We start from the raw sequence: 15957 nt of genomic DNA on the forward strand, positions 1-15957 counted from the left end.
AATGTGAGTGTAGCGAAATGCTTCTGCTTCTAGTTCCGACCATGCAGTAATTTCTAACAATTTCACATTTCTAACAATTTTTTATGGCCATTTCGTATACTCACTTCTTAATCCCCACTGATGCGTATCAAAGTAGTGTAGTGGAGGTATACGACTTATCAGTTATGTAGTACAATAGAGAAATCATGCACAAAGTAGCCTACACAATCGCATAGCACGTGAAATATATTCCCATGCGTGGCGCACAGCCTAGTTTCAGCAGAATATCATCTACAGGCAGCAAGCGCGCACAGCTCTGGTTTTGGCATGGAGTAGCTCTCAGAAGAATAACATCGGTAGCCGGTAGGGTAGGTAGGAAAGACATTTCAACTTATGATATCTACAAGTAAATAGGTATGAAAACCAGGTATTGAAAAAGTTTGGGTCAAAGTATTTGTTAGTAGGCTATTTGTGATGCACAATTCAGTCATCATGCCCTGTTTTCATCAGGGGTGCAGGCATGGCCAGGCCCACCCTATCAGATTGAGCAAAAACAAAAAAAGAATACATTATTTTTACAAAAATAGTTCACACCTTCCCTTTCTGATTTTCCCCAGACCTCCAAAATGGTCTCAGGATGTGGTTTAAGCATTGTTGTGGACTTAGAACATCACATTTGTTGTTTTTCTATTTAAAAAAGTGTGATTTTGAGAGTGCAAATCTGAAAAAGATATAGGAATACTAATAAAACACGATTAGGGAAACATAGGGTACCTTGTATTTGTATTTAACATGCCAAAGCAGCAGATAATTTTGCTGGACCCCAGGAAGACTAAGGCAGTTTATACAATTTTAAAAACAATACATTCACAGATTTCAAAGCATACTGTGTTCCCTCAGGCTCCTACTCCACCACTACCACATATCTACAGTACTAAATCCATGTGTATGTATTGTATGCATGTGTCTGTGCCAATGTTTGTGTTGCTTCACAGTCCCCGCTGTTCCATAAGGTGTTTATTTATCAGTTTTAAAAAAAACGAATTTTACTGCTTGCGTCAGTTATTTGATGTCGAATAGAGTTCCATGTAGTCATGGCTCTATGTAGTACTGTGTGTCTGTTCTGGACTTGGGGACTGTGAGGAGACCTCTTGTGGCATGTCTTGTGGGGTATGCATGGGTGTCCGAGCTGTGTGCCAGTAGTTTAGACAGACAGCTCGGTGCATTCAACATACCTCTCATAAATAAAAGTAGTGATGAAGTCAATCTCTTCTCCACTTTCAGCCATGAGAGATTGACATGCATATTATTAATATTAGCTCTCTGTGTACATCCAAGGGCCAGCTGTGCTGTCCTGTTCTGAGCCAATTGCAATTTTCCTAAGTCCTTTTTTGTGGCATCTGACCACACGACTGAACAGTAGTCAAAATGCGACAAAAATAGGTCCTGCAGGACCTGCCTTGTTGTTAAGAAGGCAGAGCATCGCTTTATTGTAGACAGACTTCTCACCATCTTAGCTACTACTGCATCAATATGTTTTGACCATGACAGTTTACAATCTAGGGTTACTCCAAGCAGTTTAGTCATCTCAACTTGCTCAATTTCCACATAATCTATTACAAGATTTAGTTGAGGTTTAGGGTTTAGTGAGTGTTTTGTTCCGAATACAATGCTTTGAGTTTGAGAAATATTTAAGGCTAACTTATTCCTTGCCACCCACTCTGATACTAACTGTCATTTTAGTCGCTGTAGTAGCTGACGTGTAGTGTTGAGTCATCCGCATACATAGACACTGTGGCTATACTCAGTCAGCGGCATGTCATTAGTAAAAATTTAAAAACGCAAGGGGCCTAAACAGCTACCCTGGGGAATTCCTGATTCTAACTGGATTATATTTGAGGCTTCCATTAAAGAACACCCTATGTGTTCTGTTAGACAAGTAACTCTTTATCCACATTATAGCAGGGGGTGTAAAGCCATGACACATTTGTTTTTTCCAGCAGAGACTATGATCGATAATGTCAAAAGCTGCACTGAAGTCGAACAAGACAGCCCCCACAATAATTTTATCATCAGTTTCTCTCAGCCAATCATCAGTCATTTGTGTAAGTGCTGTGCTTGTTGAGTGTCCTTCCCTATAAGCATGCGGAAATTCTGTTGTCAATTTGTTTACCATAAAATAGCATTGTATCTGGTCAAACACAATTCTCTTCCAGAAATGTACTACGGGTTGGTAACAGACTGATTGGTCGGCTATTTGAGCCAGTAAAGGGGGCTTTACTATTCTTGGGTAGCTGAATTACTTTAGCTTTAGCAATATCGTCTGCTATTATCCTCAGTAATTTTCCATCCAGATTGTCAGACCCCGGTGGCATTTTTCACCTCTTCCACACTGACTTTACGGAATTCAAAAGTAGAATTCGTTCCGATATACTTGGATGTGTAGTGTCAGCGTTTTGTTGCTGGCATGTCATACCTAAGTTTGCTTATCTTGCCAATGAAACGTTATTAAAGTAGTTTGCAATATCAGTGGGCATTGTGATGAATGAGCCATCTGATTCATTGAATGAAGGAGCCAAGATGGCTTTTTCCCCCAAAAAAATTCATTTAAGGTGCCCCAAAGTTTTTTACTATCATTCGTTATATAATTTATCTTTGTTTCTTTAGTTTAGTCACATGATTTCTTAATTTGCAGTACGTTTGCCAATCAGTTGGGCTGCCAGACTTAATTGCCTCCGCTGGGCAGGTCGTTTTGGTAAAATTGGAGTATACCCACTTCTCCAAGCACCACTACATGGGGCCGATGGAAAGACTGCAGCATGATGTTAAAGGATAAGCAGTCCATTCACACGGCGATAATAAGCCAGTAGGTCCCAATCATAAGAAAACAAAAACACAACCATTAGGCGAAGCATTTCCTAATCGAAATGTAGAACTTACTTCCAACTGCAAAAACATTTAGGACAAAGTAACCGGTGACCTAAAGTTTAAATGCAACAATGTTTCATACACAAGTTATTTTCAAAGAGATGGCTAAGAAAAGCAAGTGAGCTCCAATAAAACAGTTCAACTCGCCAGATGGTGATCATTTGAAATTTAACTTCTTGATGTAAGTTATTCTTGAAAAGGGAGAAGCTAACAAATTAGTAACATCTTCAATAACTGCTGCAGCCACTGCAAACTAGCCTACCACGAAAGATAGCTAGCTAGACAGTGAGAAAACTACTGCTCGCTATTGCGCAGTGACCTGTTGGCCTTTGAGAAGGCAGACGTTCCCACATTCATTACAAGTCAAAATGTGATTGGTTGATTCCATTGTCTAGCCAAAATGTTGCCCTTATACAGTTTGAATGGCAGATCCCTTCTGCCTAGCTTCTGGTGGTCTAGCCAATGTCTTACGTGGCAAGCTAGATTTATCTACCCAGAGACCACCAAAGAGAAATCCTGATTGGATCTTTTTTTCTCTTGAGTGTTAACCCTTTCCAACAAAATGCAATGGATTAAATCAGAACATAATTGAAAATAGTAATGTAAATAGCATTATTATTTTATAAATCCTTAGCCCTTCTCTGAAGATGTAGAAGGCCCTCATTGTTCCCCACTGTGTTTGGGTTAGTAATAATTTGTAGAGTGGCTCTATTTTCCCTTAGCATGCATTTTTTCAACATTCTTAATGTCTAAAATACTGGACGTGTTTAACTCTTACAATGGTGGCGATTGGACAAAATTCCAATCGTCTTGAATTGGACTCAAATTTTTCTGGTCTCAGTCTCGCCCCCCTTTCGGTCTTGAATTGGTCTCGCTTTAGGTGGTTTTGAACACAACACTGATTCCAAGTCATGTGAAATCCATAGATTAGGGACTAATGAATTCATTTTTATTAACGTATTTCCTTATTATAAACTAACTCAGTAACATTTTTGAAATTGTTACATGATGCGTTAACTTTTCTGTAAATCTGGTACCCTTGCTTTGATAAAATACATTTTAAAGTACTTTGGAAAAGGTTAAACATTACACACATCTTCACTACTTCATTTAAAGTAAACATGAATTAAGGCACTATCATTTCCTTATTATAAAACACCAGTATCAACCTAAAGGGACAAAGTTTGTCACTCTTCATCAGTGAAGCATTTTTACAGACACCATCACACCAACCATCGCCTCATCATCCTCAGTTCACCTCATCCAGTTCCCTATACATCCAAAACCAACATAATTAACTGCAAATAAACAAATTAGTACTACATATCACTATACTCTATACATGGGCTGTGTGCATTTTCTGCTGGTGTATCCTGAGAGAGCTCCTCTCTGAGAACCTCTTCCCGCAGTGCGTACAGGCGAACGGCCTCTCTCCCGTGTGGACCTTCAGGTGCATCTTCAGATGGTGCTGGTGGGAGAACCTTTTCTCACACTGGTGGCAGCCGTAGGGTTTCTCCCCTGTGTGGACCCTCTGGTGCAGCTTCAGCTGATGCTGGTGGGAGAACCTTTTCTCACACTGGGGGCAGCTGTAGGGTTTCTCCCCTGTGTGGACTCTCTGGTGCCTCTTCAGGTGGCCAGCCTGGGCAAAGCGCATGTGACACTGGCTACAGCCGAACGGTTTCTCCCCCGTGTGTATCCTCTGGTGGATCTCCACGTGTTTTGAGAAACTGAAGGCTTTCCCACAGAACGAACACGGGAAGCGCTTCTCCTTGGCGCTGCCACCTTTACTGATTCCATCTCTACTACTCTCATTTGTCGATGGGCTTGTGTAGCCATTTAGTGTTGAGGCACTGGCATTGTCTGAGGTCTGGTTTAACATAAGGAGAGCGTGAGGAGTATGAAGGCCAGGAAGTGTCTGTGTTGTCGCAGGGTCCAAGTTCCAGTTGATAGATCCTATAGAAGGCAGGCTGAAGCCAGCACCTGCTAGGGGCTTAACCTGAGGCCCCATCAGTCTCTCTGAATCACAACTATAGGAGCAGGACGGTGCATCACTAGCCGTGTCTGTGTCTGTTCTCTCCCTCCACATACGGACACCTCCCCGTCCCCACAGACCAAATCTACACCTCACCCTGGTCTCAGCCAGTCTGTTGGCATGGAGACTAAATTCAGTTGTTGTTTTGTTTTCGACTGTCTGTTTCTGGTTAACAATGTTGTTCCCCAGCCCAGAGTTGAGGACGCTGTCCCATCCACTGGCCTCGCCTCTGGTCCTGGCCTGCTCTGTGATGTTGTCCCCTGGGCCCTTGGCTGCACCTATCTGGGAATCAGAGATGGCCACCCAGTCTCCTCTTTTAGCCTCCATCCAATCACCTGCAGGAAGAGGTTACAAAAATGAAAGAGAATGCTACATATGGATATTTTTTTGTCAATTATCTGGTCAAGTTCATACATTAAGATGTGTTTTTCTATGTAAACATAAGTTCTATTGATTTAATTTTATGAATGAAGAAAAGAAAGATACAAATTGTCAGGAAGATTTATTACTGTATGTAGGCTATATGTATTTCTCCCTTACCTTGCGCCCCCAGCTTTAGTCCACTCAGCAGATCAATGCTCTCTGGTCTGTCTTCTATTGTCTCCTCTTTGACTAGCAGCAGATCAAGCTTCCCATCCTCCATGTCTACTGACTGTAAGAGATACAGAGTGAGAGGATGTTGGATCAAGAAATCTGATATGATGTTGGATCAAGAAATGTGGGTAACACTTTACTTGACACCTAGCATCATAACATGGTCATAACTGTGTCATATCTCATAACAGCTGACATAACCTGTCAAAATATAGTCATAACACATACTTAGACCTCTTGTGACATATTGCATTATTTTATGGCTGGTTATGACACCTACATAAGTGTCAAAACCCACAAATCCTACCTGGAACATTTTCTAAAATGTACCATATTCATATATTATTGTAATTGCGCACACATTGATGTCAGACATGCACCTTCCCCAATGCTCTGTTGCTGATGAATGCAGGAGCAGATTTCAAGAGCAGGAAAAGACACCCTCTTTTTGACTGATGATTAACATAAGGGCATGTACGTGGCAGACCTGGCTTGCATCATTCTGGTCATAATGCTTCTTGACAGTGTCATAAAGTGTATTTTCTTAGTCCAAGTAAAGTGACAAAGGATGGTCATAATGCTTCATGACAGTATTTTCTACACGTTATTTAAAATATGATGAAATCAAAAACACGACTGAAGAATTCATAACAACAACAAAGGATCTAAGAAAAACTTTAAAAACTAAAAAACTTCTTGGCAGGGAAAAAACACAGTTGAATAAATGTGGGTTGACACTTATGTAGGTGCCATACAATAATGTAATATGTCACATGTGTAAATGTGTCATGATGCTAGGTGTCATGTAAAGTGTTACTGAAATCGGATATTTGCGCCCTGTTATGGAGCATCTTCTGATAACGCAATGAGGGATTGCTAAGACTACTATGTAAACATGTTGATTTGATTACTTGACACTCTTTCATGGTTTGATAATTCAAAGGCATGGTGCCACACTTAAGACAATTTGAATCAATACCTGGGCCCGTATCCACAGAGTTGAAGTGCTGATCGGGTATCAGGTCCTCACCTGTCTATATAGTCTTATTCATTATGATCTAAAAGACAAAACTGATCCTAGATCAGCACTCATACTCTGAGAGGCTTTGTGGATATGGACCCTGACCTAATACCATTCAGACAGTAGTTCACAGTGGGCTCACCTCAGTGAGACTGTGTGTGGTCCTGTGCTGCTCAGCTGGTTCCTCTGTGGGTTCAGGAGAAGGTGTAGTCTGGTTGTCCTCCATGACCATGGTCCCCTTAAGGTTCCCCAGACCCTCCTGCTTCACCAGCTGCACCTCTGGACCTTCTTCCTCCTCCTGGAAGAGACAGGTGATACAGACATACTCTCTCAGGTACGCACACACAGATAATAAACACACTTTCAACATGGAGTGTTTACCCATCTCCACTACATGAGACCTGTACTGTAGTTAAATCATTATTTTGTTGTTGTGAAACTCATCATAGTGGACATAAATATGATGTGGGTAAAAATAAGTCAGCTATGATAAGTCAAGTCATCAGACAACACCTGACTAAACTAGTTTGACGTGTACAGTAGGTGTTTGTTAGTGTGTGAGTATGTGTAGGTATATTTAGTAAGTCTATAATGGTGATAAAGCACTGTCTGGTGTATGCCAAATAGGGTGAGATCAGATATGATGTATACTAAAGATGTGGACACCAAGGAAGTTAAAGCTCTCAACTTGCTCCAATACTGCCCCGTCGATGAGAATGGGGACGTCCTCGTCCCTCCTTTTCCTGTAGTCCACAATCATCTCCTTTGTCTTGATCACGTTGTTATCTTGGCACCACACTGTCAGGTCTCTGACCTCCTCCCTATAGGCTGTCTCATCGTTGTCGGTGATCAGGCCTACCACTGTTGTGTCGTTGGCAAACTTAATGATGGTGTTGGAGTCATGCTTGGCCATGCAGTCATGGGTGAACAGGGAGTATAGGAGTGGACTGAGCACGCACCTCTGAGGGGGCCCCGTGTTGAGGATCAGCGTGACAGATGTGTGGTTGCCTACCCTTACCACCTGGGGGCGGCCCATCAGGAAGTCCAGGATCCAGTTGCAGAGGGAGGTGTTTAGTCCCACGGTCCTTAGCTTATTGATGAGCTTTGAGGGCACTATGGTGTTGAATGCTAAGCTGTAGTCAATGAATAGCATTCTCACGTAGGTGTTCATTTTTTCCAGGTGAGAAATGGCAGTGTGGAGTGCAATAGAAATTGCGTCATCTGTGGATCTGTTGGGGCGGTATGCAAATTGGAATGGGTCTAGGGTTTCTGGGATAATGGTGTTGATGTGAGCCATAATCAGCCTTCCAAAGCATTTCATGGCTACAGACGTGAGTGCTACGGGTCAGTAGTCATTTAGGCAGGTTACCTTGGTGTTCTTGGGCACAGGGACTATGGTGATATGCTTGAAACATGTTGGTATTACGGACTTGGTCAGGGACAGGTTGAAAATGTCAGTGAAGACACTTGTCAGTTGGTCAGAGCATGCTCGGAGTACACATCCTGGTAATCCATCTGGCCCTGCGGTCTTGTGAATGTTGACTTGTTTTTAAAGGTCTTACTCACACCGGCTACGGGGAGCGTGATCAGACAGTCGTCCGGAACAACTGGTGCTCTCATGCTTTCCTCGAAGCGTGCATAGAAGTCATTTAGCTCATTTGGTGAGCGCGTGTCACTGTGCAGCTCGTGGCTGTGCTTCCCTTTGTAGTCCGTAATAGTTTGCAAGCTCCGACGAGCGTCAGAGCCGGTATAGTACGATTCAATCTTAGTCCTGTATTAACGCTTTGCCTGTTTGATGGTTTGTCGGAGGGCAAAGCAGGATTTCTTATAAGCGTCCGGGTTAGAGTCCCAATCCTTGAAAGCGGCAGCTCTACCCTTTAGCTCAGTGTGAATGTTGCCTGTAATCCATGGTTTCTGGTTGGGGTATGTACGTACGGTCACTGTGGGGATGACGTCATCGATGCACTTTTTGATGAAGGAGGATAGAGTTATCGTCAGATTTGCCAAATGGAGGGCGAGGGAGAGCTTTGTATGTGTCTCTGTGTGGAGTATAGGTGGTCTAGAGTTTATTTTTTCTTTGGTTTCACATGTAACATGTTGGTAGAAATGAGGTAAAACGGATTTAAGGTTCCCTGCATTACAGTCCCCGGCCACAAGGAGCGCCACCTCAATGAGCATTTTCTTGTTTGCTTATGGCCATTTACAACTAAATAGTGCTTCCAAGACTTCCTTAATATTAGATGTCATGCACCAGCTGTTATTGACAAATAGACACAGTCCGACACCCCTTGTCTTTCCGGAGGCAGCTGTTCCATCTTGCCGATGCACGGAAAACCCAGCCAGCTGTACGTTATCCATGTCGTCGTTCAGCCACGACTCTGTGAAACATATGATATTACAGTTTTTAATGTCCCATTGGTAGGATAGTCTTGATCGGAGCTCATCTAGTTCATCTAGATCTATCCAATGATAATAGGACTGATGGTAGAGGTGGATTAACTACTCGTCGTTGGATTCTTACAAGGCACCCCAACCTACGTCCCCTATATCGCCGTCTCTTCTTCATGTGAATGACGGGGATTTGGGCCTTGTCTGGTGTCTGAAGTAAATCCTTCGCGTCCGACTTGTTAAAGAAAACATCTTTGTCCAGTACGAGGTGAGTAAATACTGTTCTGATATCCAGAAGCTCCTTTCGGTCATAAGAGACGGTGGCAGAAATATGTTACAAATAACGCAAAAACACGCACAATTGGTTAGGAGCCCGTAAAACTGCAGCCATCTCCGGCCCAATTTGTGTGCTGAGGATTATTTTTTATTTTTTTTGAAAAAGTCAGGGGGTCTGAATACTTTCCGAAGGCACTGTATATTCCTTATATATCACACGTCTGGATACAATGTTCTACCCAGGAATATTCAACACTAATACATCTGAAATACATATTCCAAATACATCTGTGGATCTTTTCTGTTAACAATAACACATTAATCTTTGTCTTTAATGCATGGTTTGATCTAAACCAGGGCTGCCCAATCTTCTTCCTGGAGATCTACCGTCCTGTGGATTTTCAGTCCAACCCTAATTTAAACACACCTGATTCTACTAATCATCTGCTCAACAAGACCTTAACTAGCTGAATCAGATATGCTAAATTAGGGTTGGACTGAAAACCTACAGGACAGTAGATCTCCAGGAACAGGGTTGGGCAGCCCTGATCTAAACGATCTACTTTCTATGTTAGTGTGGAATAACTCCTCTCTGAGAACCTCTTCCCGCAGTGTGTACAGGCGAACATCCTCTCTCCCATGAGGACCTTCTGGTGCATCTTCAGCTAGTGCATGTGCATTCTCACACTAGTGGCAGACAAATGATTTCTCACCTGTGTGAACCATCTGGTGCCTGTTCAGGTCACCAGCATGGGTGAAGCGCATATGACACTGGGTACAGCTGTAGGGTTTCTCCCCTTTGTGGAACCTTGTGGATCGTCACCTTCTGGAGGCAGCTGAAGCCTTTGTTACAGAACATGCAGAGGCACCTTTCCTATTTATTGAGCGAGTGTACGTGTGGTTCGCAACTTCTGGATTTGTCTCTAAGCTTTCCCTGTAATCTAAGAAATCTCTGCCCTTTATTTGTGGTGCAACACAAATAAAAATATTATAACAAATGCGCTTTCTCCTGCATTGGATAGTGGTCGGTGTCCGTGGTCCTGAAACACATCAGTGCGCTCTTGAATTGGCTCCTTTTCCTAGACCATGTTGCTATGTGCATAATAGCAAAGTTAACCAGCATATTGGTGTTGAGAACAATGCGGCAGCGGCAGAGTTCGGAGATGAGAAATAAAGGCTTAAAAAAACATTACAACAGACTCTCTGGTACCTTATAATGTATTTAGTGTTGTTTACGTAGTTCCAAAACGGTCAGAAAAATTATATCTGTAATCTGTTTGGCACGTAGCGCTTACTTCATACCTTATTTTTCTTGAGCTACAGTATTTTCCACAACTAGTTAAATGTATTCATCTGACTTCCCTTTTACCTCCTGCGCAGCCAGTAAACATTCCCCGTTTTGAGTTTGTCACGTCCTCTGCATCCATTTTGCTGTCACATGAGTTACGGCATTCAGTTTGCTAGAACCTATTTATTGATGCGATTATGATATGCTATAGGTCAGGCCCTATTGGTCACGTGCATGTGTCACATAAAGACAGCAAGGGTTGAGGGAATGTTTTTCCTAAACAAATTAGATTTTGGTAACAACTTTTCAGTCAGAAATGGCTGTAATTAGGCTATGTTGCAACTTCAGCAACACAGACAGTGCTATACACACTGATGTTCTGTGGTGGTCACTGCAGCAGGGAGGAGAGGAAGAGACAACAGGTGCTAGTCACACAATCACTCTGTCTTTTTTATTTTTAACAAAGTGCAGCAAGTCAGCCAGGCGGCACAATCAAATCAATTGCGGTCGGACTCCCTCTAGTCATTTGTGTGTCTTAATTATTTCATCAAACAGTTCGCTTAAAGCATCAGACAAGCTCAGTGCATATATTTGATTACAACACAATCGATTGATCGAAAGAAAAGACAACTCTAGGTCGCCTAAGATTTTTTTTTTTTGTCGGTGACGGCCTTAGTGTTAAAGTCTGTATCGGTCTATGACTTGAGGATGGCGTTACACTGACCACAATGATGCTTCGTCGGGTCCTGTGCTGGGGCACTGCTGAAGGGAGTTCCACTTCAGCCGCTGCTCCAGTCTGGATGTGACTGCTGTCTCGTGGGTCCTCTCCTTCAGTCCTCTCCTGCTTGACCAGAGAGAATCCTCCAGGACCCGAGGCCTCTGCATGTGCCGACTGACACAAGAAAATGAGGTTATTAACTGTTAGGGGTGTGAACATTTAAATTAAAATTGGGATCGTTAACGTTTCGAAAAATTCCCTAACCATTTTTTATATATACTTTTTTTTAGCACAGTGCATTTATCACATAACTACCACTAACAGGTCCCGATCATCATCATCAATATCTGTATTTTGCATATTTGGGTATTATTCTACACACTGGCTATTATTCTAATGAGCGCCGCCCCCAAACAAGACCACCTTTGGTTGATCAGGACCAGACAAAATTTGAAACCATCATAGATGTCTGTTTCACAAGTTTGGACATCAAAGTACTCTACTGTGTTCTACTGTAGTAGAAGATGTCTCAAGTTTCAAAGGAGCATGCAATTGGCATGCTGACTGCATGAATGTCCACCAGAGCTGTTGCCTGAGAATTGAATGTTAATTTCTCTACAATAAGCTGCCTCCAACATTGTTTTAGAGAATGTGTTAGTATGTCCAATGCAGACCACGTGTAACGACGCCAGCCCAGGACCTACACATCCAGCTTATTCCCCTGCGAGAAGCTTCCCGGACAGCTGATGAAACTGTGGGTTTGCACAACTGAAGAACTTCTGCACAAACTGTCAGAAACCATCTCAAGGAAGCTCATCTGCGTGCTCATCTTCCTCACCAGGGTCTTAACCTGACTGCAGTTTGGCGTCGTAAACGACTTCAGTGGGCAAATGCTCATCTTTGATGGCCACTGGCACGCTGGAGAAGTGTGCTCTCATGGATGAATCCTGGTTTCAACTGTACCGGGCAGACGGCGTATATGGCGTTGTTTGGGCAAGCGGTTTGCTAATGTCAACATTATGAAGAGTGCAACATGGTGGCAGTGGGGTCATGGTATGGGCAGGCATAAGCTACAGAGAATGAACACAATTGCATTTTTCAATGGCAATTTGAATGCACCGAGATACCGTGACGAAATGTCCCAGTTCTTCCATGCCCTGCATACTCAGACATATCACCCATTGAGCATGTTTGGGATGCTCTGAATCGACGTGTACAACAGCGTTTTCCAGTTCCTGCCAATATCCAGCAACTTCACACAGCCATTGAAGAGGAGTGGGACAACATTCCACAGGCCACAATCAACTCTATGCGAAGGAGATGTCGCGCTGCATGTGGAAAATGGTGGTCACACTGGATACTGACTGGTTTTCTGATCCACGCCCCTGCCTTGTTTTTATTTATTTATCTGTGACCCAACAGATGCATGTCTGTATTCCCAGTCATGTGAAATCCATAGATTAGGGTCTAATGAATTTCATTCAATTGACTGATTTCCTTATATGAACTGTAACTCAGTAAAATCTTTGACATTTTTGTTCAGTGCATTACACTTATGAGTGCACCAGTCGTTTGTGCTATTAGAAGTAAAACTCCGGGACTATTTCATTTGTTTATAAGAAAGAATGTGCTTTATTTTACAAGTTTAATTTATTGTAATAGGCTACCTGTTGGTTTGGCATGGGCCCTCAGATCCTCAAAAAGGTTCTACAGCTGCACCATTGAGAGCATCTTGACTGGCTGCATCACTGCTTGGTATGGCAACTGCTTGGCATCCGACCGCAAGGCGCTACAGAGGGTAGGTGCATACGGCCCAGTACATCACGGTGGCCGAGCTCCCTGCCATCCGTTGGTGTCGGGCAAGCAGTGTTGCTAGCGCACGCACTTCACACCTCATGCAATCGGTCACTGCATTGGTTAGTCCCGTTTTGGAGTCATGCTATATTCAGAAAATTATCCATTGTATTGCTTAACCAATAACTGTAGAAATTATGATTTAAGTTTGTCTATCGGATTTCCTTTTAGTGTCTACAACAATGATCTAGCCATGTATCCGCTTAGTGTGGATTGGTATGGTTTCTCTCCAATTGGGTGTGCAGGGGGATATTGTGGGTATAGAAGACCGTTCTTTACCATTATCAGTAGAACTGCTGTGAAGATAGCAACACATTAAGTTCTCTAAACAAATTCTCAGTTGTGTGAGTTTTTTTTTGGCCTGTTATAGGCTTTATGCGTTTTGCCTTTCGTAGCCATTTAGTTGCTATTGCATGATATTGTTCTTTATTTTGACTTTTTTGTCATTTGTCGACTTTAAAAGGCTACCAGGACGTAATTTTTTGATACATTCTGAGCCATTTTTGTAAATATTCACCTTGTAAAGTGCACTTTAAATAAAACCTTACATTTTGGACCATATTTTTTTCTATGGTTGTTCTCGTGCTCAAACTCTCCTGTTAGACTGCCGGATCCCGTGATATCTTAACACAGTAGTTGAAACAAACAATTGTGTAGCCTATTTGGCGCGTGTACAGTTATACCCTAAAGCTTGGCTTATGTATATAATAAAAGAAAGAAGCCTATAGATATTAATTGCACATGTATGGATTTATGCATTGTTTTCTCTTCATTCAACCCATACAATATTTCATGACACTAAATCCACCCGCCCCCCGGTTCTAAGCGCGAGCAATGAGTCAACTCGCACATCACTAGCCTACATTATATTCACTGTGTTTATGCAAGTTTTTTGGGCCTTAAAATTCATCAATATGATGCTAGGATCCTGTTGCTGAAGCAGCAGCTACTCATCCTGGGGACCACACAAAACACAGTGCATAAGGAAAGTATTCAGACCCCTTCGCCTTTTCCAGACGTATTCTGAAATGGATTAAATTGTTTTTCCCCCTCATCAATCTACACACAATACCCTATAATGACAAAGCAAAAACACGTTTTTAGAAATGTTGGTAAATGTATTAAAAACAAATATAACATTTGCATAAGTATTCAGACCCTTTACTCAGTACTTCGTTGAAGCACTTTTGACAGCGATTACAGCCTCGAGTCTTCTTGGCTATGACGCTACAAGCCTGGCACACCTGTATTTGTGGAGTTTCTCCCATTCTTGTCTCCAGATACTCTGTCAGGTTGGAAGTGGAGCGTCGCTGCACAGCTATTTTCAGGTCTCTCCAACAATGTTTGGTCGGGTTCAAGTCCGGGCTCTGGCTGGGCCACTCAAGACATTCAGAGACTTGTCCCGAAGCCACTCCTGCGTTGTCTTGGCTGTGTGCTTAGGGTCGTTGTCCTGTTGGACGGTGAACCTTCGCCCCAGTCTGAGGTCCTGAGTGCTCTGGAGCAGGATTTCATCAAGGATCTATATGTACTTTGCTACGTTCATCTTTTCCTCAATCATGATGTGTCTCCCAGTCCCTGCCACTGAAAAACATCCCCACAGCATGATGCTGCCACCACCATGCTTCACCGTAGGGTTGGTGCCAGGTTTCCTCCAGATGTGATGCTTGGCATTCAGACCAAAGAGTTCAATCTTGGTTTCATCAGACCAGAGAATCTTGTTTCTCATGGTCTGAGAGTCCTTTAGATGCCCTTTGGCAAACGCCAAGAGGACTGCCATGTGCCTTTTTCTGAAGAGTGGCTTCTGTCTGGCCACTCTACCATGAAAGGCCTGATTGGTGGACTACTGCAGAGATTGTTTCCTTCTGGAAGCTTCTCCCATCTCCACAGAGGAACTCTGAAGCTCTGACAGTGACCATCGGGTTCTTGGTCACCTCCCTGACCAAGGACCTTCTCCCCCGATTGCTCAGTTTGGCCTGGCAGCCAATTCTAGGAAGAGTCTTGGTGGTTCCAAACTTCTTCCATTTAAAAATAGTGGCCACTGTGTTATTGGGGATCTTCAATGCTGCAGAAATATTTTGGTACCCTTCCCCAGATCTGTGCCTTGACACGATTCTGTCTCAGAGCTCTACGGACAATTTCTTCGACGTCACAGCTTAGTTTTTTTCTCTGACATGCACTGTTAACTGTGGGACCTTGTTTAGACAGGTGTGTGCCTTACCAAATCATGTCAAATCAATTGAATTTAACACAGGTGGGCGCCAATCAAGTTGTAGAAACATCTCAAGGATGATAATTGTAAACAGGATGGGCCTGAGCTCAATTTTGAGCCTCAGAGCAAAGGGTCTGAATACTTACGTAAATAAGGTATGTTTAAAAAATATATATATATTCATTTGCAAAAATATCTAAACTTGTTTTCGCTTTGTAATTATGGGGTATTTTGTATAAATTGATTTGGTAAAAAATGTATTTAATCAATTTTAGAATAAGGCTGTAATGTAACAATGGGTAAAAAAGGGAAGGTCTGAATATTTTCCGAATGCACTGTACATGTAAGCAAGTGAATGGCTGAGGAAAGCATTGCTGAAATAAACAGGCCACATTTGATTTACAAAGTAACACTTTTTTATGCAACACTATTACACTGACCTCTATCACAATAACGTGCTGGGTTGAGGTTCTACTCCCCTCATCAACAGTGATTGGTTGGTCATCTCTCCATGTATTGTGTCCCGCTGGCTTCACAACAATCCTGTGGCCTCCAGTGAGATGTCCTTCACCTGAGTGATTGGAGGAAAAGAGGTGGTTAGGTTAACTATGGTCATTGCACAACAGTACACTAATGACACTGTATAGAATTGGCCAGGATGTAAGGTAAC

At 42.6% G+C, this 15957-nt stretch overlaps 1 protein-coding gene across 1 annotated transcript in view; it reads right to left on the minus strand.

The window, feature by feature from the left end:
* Positions 1-3834: 3834 nt before the first annotated feature.
* Positions 3835-15957, minus strand: part of LOC139566696 (zinc finger protein 236-like) — a 53685-nt gene continuing 41562 nt past the window's right edge. The window contains exons 13-17 of the mRNA XM_071387945.1: positions 15728-15858; positions 11231-11398; positions 6697-6852; positions 5480-5591; positions 3835-5274 (exon numbers count right to left, since the gene is read on the minus strand). Coding sequence (XP_071244046.1) covers positions 4244-5274; positions 5480-5591; positions 6697-6852; positions 11231-11398; positions 15728-15858 — 1598 coding nt within the window. The 3' untranslated portion in view covers positions 3835-4243. The remainder of the gene's footprint in view (positions 5275-5479; positions 5592-6696; positions 6853-11230; positions 11399-15727; positions 15859-15957) is intronic.

Source organism: Salvelinus alpinus, chromosome 39 (genome assembly GCF_045679555.1).
Source record: "Salvelinus alpinus chromosome 39, SLU_Salpinus.1, whole genome shotgun sequence".
Lineage (NCBI taxonomy): Eukaryota > Metazoa > Chordata > Actinopteri > Salmoniformes > Salmonidae > Salvelinus > Salvelinus alpinus.